Genomic DNA, 12,729 nt, shown 5'->3' with positions numbered 1-12,729 from the left:
ACAACTAGAACTTAGACCAGCTCTGGCTGATACTAAAGTCTCTATGGCAGCATTTCTCACACTTGCCTGAAGCTAAGAATCACCCGGGGTGCTTGTTGAAAAATCCCAAACTGATTCAGTGGGGCCCATGGATCTTCATTTTAATAAGAGCCTCTCTCCCCACCCCAGGCAGTTCTTACAATGAGGGAAGTTTGGAAGTTTATTCTCTATAAGGAGCTTCCATTTAAGATGGGAGAAAGGCGAGCTCAGCCTCTTCTGACCACAGACGATTGTCACTAAAGGTCAAACCTGATTTCCTACACTTTGTGCTTCTCATCCATCTTAAAGTATTCATTTCTAGAGCTAATCAGCTATCCAGCAGCTTAGCGCCCAAAACAAACAAAACTTCCTGAAGTCACCAGATCACATTGGCCATTTTTGTTCAGTTTGTGTGTTTGTGTTGCTTTTCTAAACTCAGAAGCCCATGGTCAGATTAGAAGTACTATAAGTCTCACTTGGACTTTGGGGAATTTTCCCTCACTGTGGCTGCAAGCCACAGGATCAAAGTGCTTTGTAGGCCATTATTGTTGTTGAGGACGGTGAATTACTGGGTCCATTTGAGGAGCTTGTTAATCTTCTTAAAGTTCACCAGATAGGTTCCCTCTGTCCTGGCCTAGTACTCATTCCACTGTTCCTATCTGCATAGCATTTGACAAGTCCATCCTTATACCCCACTGAACTCTGTGGCTCTGGTTGAATCCTCCAGGGTCAAGGAAGCACTTGCCTGCCATCACACTGCAGTGAGTGTGTGGCGATGGGCCCAGAAAGCCTGATTGTAGGGGGTTGAGGGTGGGGATGAGTGCTGTGTGAACAGGGCCTCTTGGAGGCTAACAGGTGTGGGCAGGTAGGCACAGTTAACCAATCACAGTCATTATCTTGCATTATGGAAGAGGTACTATTACTATTTGACCAATGGCATCCAAAAAGACATGATTGCCCCCGAGGAGGATGAAGTGATGCATCGGATTTCAAAGCTGATTTCTAACACACTGCTGACAAGACCCTTCCTGGAACCCCTGATGATCGCCCTGGTGAAGGAGAAGGAAAATGACTACTACAGTAGCCTCATGAAAAGCACTGGTAAGGCTGGGTGTAAATGGGGCAAGGGGCTCCCTTGTGGAGGGCACCATCTTTCTCTCACTATCAGTCCACTCTGGTTCCTCCGAAAATGCCAAAAATATCCTTTTCATTCAAATACTCTCCCCCACATCACTCATGTCGACACTAGCACTTCCTGTACTTTGATGTGTACCTGCATGGGGATCTTGTGAAAAATGCAGATTCTGATTAGACAGATCTGGGCTGGAGCCTGAGAGCCTGCATTTCTAACAAGCTCCCAGGAGCTGTGGATGCTGCTCACCCCAGGGCAGCACTAGGAATAGCAAAAGTCTACTCAAGTTTTAAAATCTAGCTCAAGACCTGCCTCTTAAGTATTTTTCTGTCTCTGCAGCCCTCAGTGATCCCTCCATCCTCTGCATTCACAGCACTTCTTGTCTCTACTTTCAACTCACCCTGCTTTGGAACATCTCCTGGCCCATTATTTCTCTTCCATGATCTAACAATGGTGTTGTCTTTTCATTTCTTGTGGGTCTTGGCTCCTGTGTTAGACTGTCAGTTCTTTGATGGTGAAGAACATGTTATTGATCATAGCTCCCCTTCATCCTTTGGCCCGTGTCTTGTACACACAGTAGGTCACTGGGAAATATTTAATGATGGTGAGTAATGTGAGAAACACATCAAAGGGGAGTGGTGATCATATGAGTTCCTCACCTTCCTATTTTATCTGGACAATAGCTGCCTTTACCAGGTTGTCTAGTTATTTTTAATTTCCTAATTAACTTTCTAATGGTGTCAGTGTAATGGCCTCTTGTCTACTCCAGGATAGAACCAAATTCGTAAGGATAAGCATGGAAAGTCCTTCAAATTCCAGCCTCACCCTACTTCTGCAGTCTTATCACCTTGAACTCTACCACTTGCATCTGATATTTCTACCCCAAGATAATTCAGAGCACCTTGAGCATGTTTTACAAAAGTCATAGAACTGCACTTCATTACATGCTGTTCCTTCTGATCCCTGTGCTCTTCCCTTCCTATCCTGTCTGCTAATTCCTACTCATTCTTTCCAGTCCAGCTCAATGTCACTTCCTCTGTGAAGCTTTTACCAATCTTTCTCTCCTTAGCATGTGAAGTATTTGGTCTCTAAATTTCCTTTTTTTTTTAAAAGATTTATTTAGTTATTTTAGAGAGGGAGGGGAAGAGAGGGAGGGAGAGAGTGAGAGGGAGGGGCAGAGGAAGAGGGAGAGAGAAACCAAAGCAGACTCCCTGCTGAGAATAGAGCCCAACGCAGGGCTCCATCCCACCACCCTAAGGTCAGACCTGAGCTGAAGCCAAGAGTCAGACGTTCAACTGACTGCGCCACCCAGGTACCCCTAAATTTCCATTTCTAAGTATCTGGTGTCATCTGTTGCATTGAATTTTTTGTGTGACTGCTTAGGTGTAAGAAATCAATTAATAAGAATGAGGCATCAGCAAATACTAGTTCATTGTCATACATGATACTAGATATCCTAGTAGAGCTCAACCCCAGGTTCTAAGCCTCAGACTGTGAAGTTGCAGTCCTCCATGAAACATCTCAGAAAGAAGACACACCAACAGAGTGGAGCTTCTCCGATTTAGTTATACCCAGGGGATTATCAACATAATGGGGATTATCAGTGTAAATGGTCAGAGGCTCATTTACATTCTAAGTGCTGCACCTAAGAGCACAGAGTGTTCAAGGTCCCTACTTACTAACAAAGTGTTTGCTCTGTTGCTTATATAGTTGATTACATCCTCATGGACCCAAGAGAAAGAAAAAGACTCTTCATCGAGAACATTCCCCACATGTTTCCTCAAAGAGTAATCCGGGCCCCTGTGCCCTGGCACAGCGCCTACAGGAATGCCAAGAAGTGGAATGAGGAGCATCTGCACACGGTGAACCCCATGATGCTCAGCCTGAAAGAACTATGGTTTAAAGAGTAAGAAGTTCCTCCCCTCCCTTTTCTTTCCCTTTATTGTTTGCCCACAAAAGACAGTATCTTATGCTGGGCACAGTGGGGGTAGCCCTGCCATTGAAGGGAGATGACAAAAATCCTAGACCCAAAGTGCATAGGAACTGTAAGTGACAGCTCTCCACGTAGTGAAGTGACCCTTCTTTATGCTCCTGTGACACCCTGACCCTGTCTCTAAGTCCTGGCTCATACTGGTAAAGAGCTCAGACTCGGGGCCGGCTGCTTGAGCCCAGATCTTAATTTTGCCACTTCCTAGGTAATACAGGTGTGTTACATCATCTGTCTGTGTCTTGCTTTCCTTATCCCTAAATTCAGGATAATAAGAGTTCCTGCTTCATAGGGTTGGTAGGAGGAATAAATAATACATGCAAAGTACTTAGAACAGTGCCCGACAAACTGTTAAGTACCCACTAGGTGTGAATGAGCCATTACCTCCATGAGGACATCTATCACACTGAATTACAATTGTGTGTGTGCTAGTTTGTCTCTCTCTAGCCTCCGAGACATATGGGGGGGATTGAGTCTTATTCCTTAGGTAACTCAGTGCCAGCACAGGGATGGCAAGCAGGGGTCTCAGTTGTGTTCATCAATGACTAAATTGGCCACAGCAAGTGAAGTTTAGAGAATATAGGAGCCACTTTTTTTTCCCCTTCATTCTTCTAAATTGAGATATAATCCACACACCATAAAATTTGCCTTCTGAAGTGCACAGCACCATAGTTTTTAGTGCACTTACATATTTGTCCAACTCTCACCACTGTCATTCAAAAATATTTTCATCATCCCAAAAAGAAATGCTGTATCCATTAGCGGTCCCCCACCCCCACCCTTTCTCCCTTCCACTCAGCCCCTGGCAACCATTAATCTGCTTTCTCTCTCTACAGATTTAACCTATTCCGGACACTTCATATAAATGGAATCACACAATATGTGACCTTTCGTGTCTGGCTGCTTTTTGTTTAGCATTGTGTTTTCAGGGTTCATCTGACATTGAAACATGTATCAGTATTTCATTCCATTCTATGGCCGAATATTACCCCACTGCATGGCTGCACCATGTTCAGTTTATCCATTCATCACCTGCAGAGAAAGACTGTCATTTGGGGGGGGGGGGTGCGGTCCATCAAGGGAGATGTAAATCCTGGTGGGAGAATGAGGCCACCCAGAGTTCACTGAAAGGTCAGGCTGATGACATGATGAGTTGCCACAATCTGAGTTTTTATTAGAAAAACTAGAGGCAAATATGCTTACTTAATTTTGATTGGCTGAACTTACCAGTAGCTCAGATATTTTATTTTGGGAAGGCTCTGTAGCTTCAAATGTGTTTAGTCTTAAGGGAGCCCTGTTACTTGGAGAACTTACTTGTTTATCACATTCTTAGTTGTACCTATATTTCCAAAGAGAATTGAGGGGGAAGTCAAGCTGGCACGGAGCCCACCAATGGTAAGAAATAAGCACATTCCCTTCTTTTGACTGAATTCAGTTTTCTAAATCATTGGAGGTACCAGTCAGGACACTGAAAAAAAGTCATTTTCTAATGAGGCAGAAGTGTAGGGTAATAATTTACAGAATGGGCTCCCAAACTATACTGCCTAGGTTCTGGTTCTTGCTTTGTCAGTAACGAATGGTGTGGTTTTGGGGAAGCTACTCTCTCTAGGTCCCTGTTTATATGTAAAATGGGAATAATAATAGTACATACCTCATGGTGTTTATTGGATGAGTTGCTTAGAATAGTTTTGGCGTATAGTAGTTGTTCAATAAATGAAGGTACAGCTTTAACTATAAGCATTTTTATGGCCTTAAAAAATATCCTGGAAATTAACAAAAAAGTTCAGTCTCAGGGATGGTAAAATTTGCCAAATGCTCACTACTGAGAAGATGTACACATACACGTGCATTTAACTTGATCATGTAGTGAAGATGGCAAATTATTATAGCTTCTGAAAAGAAAGGATCCTTACCCCTTGTTTTTAGGGGTTCCCTAAAGATTATATAGGCAACAAAAGCAAAAGTGAACCAAAACCATTTAGAAGATTTTTGTCCGTTGAACAGCAACAACAACAAAAAACAACGAGAAAGATTTGTTAAGGAAATGATACAGACAGCTTTTCTCTGTGACCTGCATGATTTAATTAAAAAAAATTCTAAGAAGTCACCTAGTGATCGGTGAAGGGTAAGGGGCTTGGGGGCCAGAATGAGAGTTGTGGTCTCAAGAGACACTGTAGGAAGTTTGTAAGGACTGAATTAAAGATAAGTAATGTAATTTCCAGGTGGTGACAAGGGCCATACTTGGGTTGGATATCAAATGTGTGGTGAGGGAGGTCTCGGGTTCTATTCTTCCTTCCCTAACAGTGCTTTGTGACTGGCCAAACAAGATGGGCACCAAGTTCACCACCTCCACCAAGAAGGAATAGAAATGTAGGCTGTGGGACTTAAGAAGGATGAGGAAAAGTACCCAAGAGGTCGTTCCAGTGGATGATGAAAATGGGAAGTAAGAAATGAGATAAGCTAAGGAAGTGAGCAAAGATCTAATTGGGGAAGTGAAAGGCAGTGATGATTTAAAAGAGTGATTTATAAATGAATGGGGTAGACATCAGGAAGAGATATGGTGGCCCTCTGAGCTAAAAGAGGCCTCAGGGAATATGGTAAAGGACAACACATCCATTGATCTGAGAGAAATAGGAGAAGATAAGAGCCTCATAGGAAAAGGTGGAAGGAGATTCATGTGTTCAGTCCACAGGCCGCTAGGAAGGAGATTCATGTGTTCAATCCACAGGTTGCTATTGTGTGCCTGCATTATGTAAGGCACTATGTGTGTGTCTTGGTGAGCCTGCTAGCCATTGAGGGTAGGTCTATAGGGGGGTTTTGTGTTTGTTTAGAACAAAGCAGTCCTTTAAGTTGTCCTGAGTAGCTCACCTGGGGGCCACATTGAGGATTAGATGGAACCCACTTGATCATGAAAGTGTTGCTTCTCTTGACTTGTCTTCTCTGTCTTCACTGTTAAAGAACTTTGATTTGTCCCTTTGACATCCCAGTTCCCAGCCAGGCAAATACCAGGTTGGTGCCAAAACCCCACTCCCCAGATGGTTTACCCAGAGCAGGACACATAGGAAGGCTCAGCAAACACCAGTTGAGTTGGCTCATTTATCTACTCTTTGCAAGGTTCCTCTGGACTTTCTACTCCCTCCTCAGACTCTCAGATTTTTCAGATATAATTAGTTTTACTCTCCTTGAAAAAAAAAAAAAAGGATAAATGCCCTTTGAACTTATCCTACAGAATTCATTTTTTAAGTGTCTTCTTGGCCCAGGATGTTTCTCCTTCTCTTTTTGGCAGATTTAGAGACCTCAGGTTTGTTCGAACAGCAGAATTACTGGCAGGAAAACTGCCTCTGCAGCCTCACGAATATCGGGATGTGATCCAGAAACACTGCATGGAAGCACGCCAGATTCTCCTCAACAAGTCAGTACCTGGCCTCAGAATGGGACTACATCACAGTGTTATAAACCCTCTCAGTCTCCCAGCCTGGAGGTTGAACAGTTTGCTGACTTCCCACTGACGTCTTCCTCTTTCCCCTTCCTTCCACGTTCCATCCGCTGACAGTCTTTGTGTCTCCCCATGTCCACTCTTCTTCAGCCCTCACTCCTGGTCTCCCTCTGCCTTTTTGAAATTCTCATTATGATTCCTTGTTGGGGGTACCACTTCCCTTCCCTTCCTCTGAAGTCGGTTAGGCTTTGCTAGGTTACACGACAGTGCATTTGAATGACTTGTGTTCAGGTGGCCCAGATAAACACTGCAAGGTTCCAGGGTTAGGGAGGTTTCAGTCACTTAGATGATTCCTTTTTCTTTTGCAAATGCATGCAGGACTGTGTCCAGAGCCAGAGAAATCCCCTTATGTAAAATGATGGTGATAATACCTACCAATGGGTTTTTATTATCTGAGACAATGTAGACACAACCACTGGCCCATAGTAGCTGCTCAATAAATATCCTAGTTATTGTCTTTACAACTATGGCTGTTCCTAGTACTTTTCTGGTTGTTAGAGGAATACTTTTCTAGAAATCAGAAAAGAGATATGATAGGATGAAAAGGCCAGTGGTTCCCAATGGGAATTAGGAATTGGGGGAAGTAGGAAGAAAGAACAAGGAGGCCTCCATTTCTTGTTTTGCTTTTCTTATTTCTAGTCCCAACTTCTGAGCAGCTACTGTCATACTGGAGTTTCTCTTCTTACGTTTTCTTCTTTTTCTCCTCTTTCTCTCTTTCCCCCTATAACGTCTGAACAGAGGCCAGGCATTTGCCAGGGAGAGAGGTTGGACAGAACATTCCAGTTCCTTATTGCCCCTTCACCACAATCTCTGATTATAGTGAAGAAAGTAGAGACTCTTGGACACGCCACCAGCATCCCTTGTGTAATTGGGTATTGCTAATGGAAGAGTAGTCTATCAATTGAAATCTTACTACTTTCTTCCCAGGAAAGGGATGTTGGCAGGTGACGTAGCCAGGGATATGAAAATACCAATTTGGAAAGCTGCTTAGATCTGCCTGGTCACAGGGAGTGGGGAATATCTGATTGGACTTCTCCAAGCTCAGAAGAGCTTCTTACTTGGGTGCCTTCCTGTCTTTACAGGTGGATACCCACCTGTGCCCAGCTTTTCATTTCACAGAAGGAGCGGTGGGTCCATTTTGCTCCCAAGAGTGACTATGACTCCTCTCATAACATTGAGGAATATTTTGCTTCTGTTGCTTCCTTCATGTCACTCCAGCTGAGGGACTTGGTCATTAAGTCTCTCGAGGACCTCGTCTCCTTTTTCATGATACACAAGGTATGTAGGGGACCATCAGTAGGCCCATTTGAGGGGAAACAACTGGGACAATCAGAATTCCATCATGCAGGTTCTCAGCTGTGAGCCAAGGATAAAAAATAAAAAAATTCTTGATTGCCACACACATCGGGTCATTATTAGCTCATGAAAATGATTTCTGTGAATCACAGCATGCTTTCCTGAGATAATTACTGCTAAACTGACCAAGTTCTCCATAAGTGGGGAAATTGTTAAAAATATTTAAAGAAAGATGGAGTAAAATGGAATTCATGCCCTTTATAGGAGAGAAACAAGTCACTTTTTGATCCTCTCTGTTAAAGGAAGGAGTTGAAAAAGTTTTATTATAAATCTTTGGCTTAATATTTAGGGAGTATTGTGTGTATCATTGCAGATGTTGACTTTTTTCTTTGGTCTTTGAAAGGGGCATTCCTAAAAACAAAAGGCTTTGTTGACCTAATTAATAACTTTCTGCATGAAACTACTTCAGTGAAGTCAAAATAAAAGCTAAAAGCACAGAGTCCTGGTTTTCAAAACCTCATAGTATCCCCTAAACTCAGATAGCCTGAGGATTAAGGAAGATTCACTTGGATTTTATACCACATGCACATTTTACCTTAAAAAAGAAAGAGTAATAAAAATATAAAATTGCCTGGTTATAAAAGGTTAAATTCTAAGTGTTTTTCCAAATGAAGTAAAGATAAACAATTGACTTTTTGCTCAAAAAAATGTAGAAGCCAATGTTGCTGAATTTAGGCTGTGATGTTAGCTTTCTAGCAAGAACCAATCTATAGATGTCACTATAATCATCTACTTTGCTAAGCAGAAGAGACTCAGATGTGGGAACAAATCCCACTCTAAAATTCCACACAAAGGGAAAAGTAAAATATTTATATGTCTGAAAGAAGGGGAAATTTATGGGTATTTGATGCATGATAACTGTTCAACCAATGTTTATCAGTCATCCTCAAACAGATCTGGAAATGTCTAACATCATTGACTTAGACAAGTACTGTAACAGCTACACTATGACAGTTTCATTAGGTGTTGTAGTTTATGAGAGGTAACTTATATTACTAGCCTGATAGGGAATTGTAGCTATCCCCATGCCAATATTTCCGTTAGAAGAAGGTTGCCATTTTGAATGTTTAAAATAGACTTTTCACTCAACTGCAAGCTCCATTTGAGGCATACAGATAACTGTTTCTACTTTTGGATTCTGTCAACAAATTTTTGTTGAGCACCGACTATGTGCTAAATGTTGTCTTGGATATTTTGGAGGAAGTACAGGGTTCAGCCACAGATCCTGCCCTCAAGGTTAGAGTAGAGAAGATAAGATGTACATATACATCTCTGCAAGAGAGAAAGATAAAATACCATGAAGGAAGTGGAAGTTTAGAAGTTCAGAAGTAGAAGAGATTATATCTTGCTGGAGAACAGGGAGGCTTCCCAGAGAAGGTGATTTTGAGCTGAATTTTGAAGGATAGGAAGGATTTGGAAATACTAATGCAGGAATTTCTAAGCTAAGTAAGCATACTGAATAAAAGCTTTGGGGAAGGGAGAGTGGATGAGCTCAGGGTGGGCTAAGCCATACCTAGCCCTTATTTGAACATGAACAGTGTGTGAGACTCTGCATTTCCTTTTCTGGTGTTTGTGTCATACTGTGAATGGGTAAAATTCACTCCTTTGATTCTGGAAGGCCCCACCTTGTGACAGCCACCATATCTTAATGTCTCCTAAAGGATGGGAATGATTTTGAGGAGCCCTACCAAGAGATGGAGTTCTTCATGCCTCAGCTAATCATGATCAAACTTGAAGTCAGTGAACCCATTATTGTCTTTAATCCATCTTTTGATGACTGCTGGGAGTTAATACACAACTCTTTCTTGGAAATTATTAAGAGCTCTAGGGAGATCCCCAAGGTATAGTATCAACTTAATCATTTGTTTATACTTTTATTTACTTATTGACTAAAATAAATTTAAAATGGCTGTTTGTACAAGGATTCAGGTAGGGGAGTTTTACTTTGGGAGATAAATACCAAAGTAAAGGGGAGTATGCCTCCCTTAACCCCAGAAAGATTTGGGCCATAGAGAAATGTCCATGTATTTGAGAACCATGCTTTTATTTTTTTTAAAGATTTTATTTATTTGAGAGAGAGCTAGTGAGTGCATGAGGGGGAAAAGTGCAGAGGGAGAAGCAGACTCCCTGCTGAGCAGGGAGCCCAACGTTGGGCTCAATCCCAGGACCCTGAGATCATGACCTGAGCTGAAGGCAGATGCTTAACCAACTGAGCCACCCAGGCACCCCTACTTTTATTTATTTATTTTTTAAGATTTATTTATTTATTTGAGAGAGAGAGAGCGTGCAAGCCAGGGAGAGGCAGAGGGAGAGGGAGAAAATCTCAAATAGTTTCACCCCTGAGCATGGAGCCTGACGTGGGGCTTGATCCCAGAATCCTGAGATCATGACCTGAGCCAAAATCAAGAGTCAGACACTTAACCAACTGAGCCACCCAAGTGTCCCAAGAATTGTGCTTTTAATAAGAGCATTAAGAGTTACTTTGTGGGGCACCTGGGTGGCTTAGTCGTTAAGCGCCTGCCTTCGGCTCAGGTCATGATCCCAGGGTTCTGGGATTGAGCCCCGCATCGGGCTTCCTGCTCAGTGGGAAGCCTGCCTCTCCCTCTCCTACTCCCCCTGCTTGTGTTCCCTCTCTCACTATGTCTCCATCAAATAAATAAATAAAATCTTTAAAAAAAAAAAAATTACTTTGTGAGCAAGTAGAGTCCCCCCTCCCCCCAGCCCGCCATGATCCAACTTCAAAGGGGTAGATGTTTCCCAAGCCATATCCAACTTGGGTTGATTCGCAATGGAACAATGCCATGAACTCACCAAGAATCTTCATAAAACGATATCTAATTTAGTTCTTGAAGTTCCATATGTTTGTTTGTTTGTTTAACCACTGAAGGCATCAAAGGGAAAGATGGAAGCTTTCCTTCCTGGTCCAAGCCCCTTCCAGTTTCCTTTCCAGGGTGGCATTGCTAATCATATTCCAGACACTTAGCAGACTTTTAGTGCTGGACAGGATCACCCACATGAGTGTGATTCTTTTGTGATCTATCTTCTATTTCCCTCCGGGTGGTTGACGTTGCAAGACCAGTGTCCAGCCCCACATAGGGAAGGGAACTGTGGGATGTTTTTCTCTCTCTCTCTTCTTCTTCCCCACCCCCTCCCTCCCCAGGCATTATGTGTGATGTAGTCTTGTACTTAGAGGATTCTAAGAGCTCAAGATGAGAGTTGGGGGATGTAGAGCAGCACATGAGGCCAAATGCTCTAGTCAGTTTCACCAGATAACTCTAAATTTGGGGTTTCGAACCCAACCAAGCCTGGTTAACAAGAAAACTGGGTGTGTGGAGGGGGACGAAAGAGTGGGCAACTCTCCTACCATCCATATCCCTAGGAAGGAAATGAAAGAGAAGACCCTGTAATTTGGAAGGATAAGTGTGGGGCTTGGGGACAGATAAAGTACATACCACTCAAGTTCTCTCTCACTGCTGTCGATTAGCAATGTTTGCAAGCAGCTGGGCTAGGAGAGCCCAGGGCTCATGTGGTTGCTCCAGCAAACACTGAGCAGGGATGGTAGTAGATTTAGTGGATTGTCATGGCAAGAAGATAGAGTCACAGGTCACAGTGTGTCCTTGGGTTGAAAGCTAGGCCCAGGTGAATGCCAATGGGACTTTATCAAGCTGTGTGGAAAAGCAGCCCAGGCTCAGCATTCTCCATCGAGAAATGTCCACAGCGCTGGCTCCTACCTCAAACTCCTCAGACTATTTTATCTCTGAACTGGGTATTAAAACGTTGAAAGAATAGCCCCTCAGGTTGAATATCTAATAAGAATATCTAAGAACAGGGGTGCTTGGGTGGCTTAGTCTTCAAGTGTCTGCCTTTGGCTCAGGTCGTGATCCCAGGGTGCTGGGATCGAGCCCCACATCGGGCTCCCTGCTCGACAGGAAGCCTGCTTCTCCCTCTCCCACTCCTCCTGCTTGTGTTCCCTCTCTCGCTGTGTCTCTCTCTGTCAAAAAAATAAATAAAATCTTTAAAAAAAAAAAAAAGAATATCTAAGAATAGCAACAGGTAGACAGTATCCCCAACCCCTACCAGACCTTCCTTTTTTATGGTTAAATATACATTTTATTTTATTTATTTAAGATTTTATTTATTTGAGAGCAAGTGAGGGAGGGAGCACGAGTGGGGGGAGGGGCAGAGGGAGAGGGAGAAGCAGACTTAAACGACTGAGCCACCCAGGCACCCCTTTATTTATTTGTTTTTAAGGTTTTATTTTTAAGTAATCTCTACACCCAGCGTGGGGCTTGAACTCACAATCTTGGCTCTTGATCAAGAGTCCCATGCTCCACCGACTGAGCCAGCCAGGCACCCCCCTAAACATAAACTTTAAAAGTTGGACAAAATGTCAGCATGAGGTTTTGAAAATAACAGTTTCAAGGTGCAGAAGGGAAGCCTATTTATGAGAAGGTTACTAAAGGAAACCAAAGTAAATATTAGAAAATACTTGTCTTAGCAAAAAAATTGAAACATGGATGTTGTAATACTGATTGAAATGAAAAGAGGGGAATGAGAGGCATAAATAAAATGAGGTGGGGTGAAATAAGGAAGGGTTTTCTAAAGCTAAAAATGCAATAAGGAAAATTTAAATCGGAGTGCCTGGGTGGCTCAGTAGGTTAAGTGTCTCTGTCTTCAGCTCAGGTCATGATTCCAGGGTCCTGGGATCAAGCCCCGCCTTGGGCGCCCTACTCACCAGGG

At 42.9% G+C, this 12,729-nt stretch overlaps 1 protein-coding gene across 1 annotated transcript in view; it reads left to right on the top strand.

Annotated features, from left to right (window-relative positions):
* The window catches only part of DNAH3 (dynein axonemal heavy chain 3), a 166,621-nt gene that overhangs the window by 9,445 nt on the left and 144,447 nt on the right, over positions 1 to 12,729 (top strand). Inside the window, exons 6-10 of the mRNA XM_064592765.1 lie at positions 930 to 1,119; positions 2,861 to 3,056; positions 6,424 to 6,549; positions 7,716 to 7,911; positions 9,651 to 9,830. Coding sequence (XP_064448835.1) covers positions 930 to 1,119; positions 2,861 to 3,056; positions 6,424 to 6,549; positions 7,716 to 7,911; positions 9,651 to 9,830 — 888 coding nt within the window. The remainder of the gene's footprint in view (positions 1 to 929; positions 1,120 to 2,860; positions 3,057 to 6,423; positions 6,550 to 7,715; positions 7,912 to 9,650; positions 9,831 to 12,729) is intronic.

The sequence above is a fragment of the Mirounga angustirostris genome, unplaced genomic scaffold, assembly GCF_029215605.1.
Source record: "Mirounga angustirostris isolate CCGP_5_RB_7025 unplaced genomic scaffold, mMirAng1.0.hap1 SCAF_5, whole genome shotgun sequence".
Lineage (NCBI taxonomy): Eukaryota > Metazoa > Chordata > Mammalia > Carnivora > Phocidae > Mirounga > Mirounga angustirostris.
Note: the sequence above shows the minus strand (reverse complement) of the source record. Positions and strands in the feature narration are given on the sequence as shown.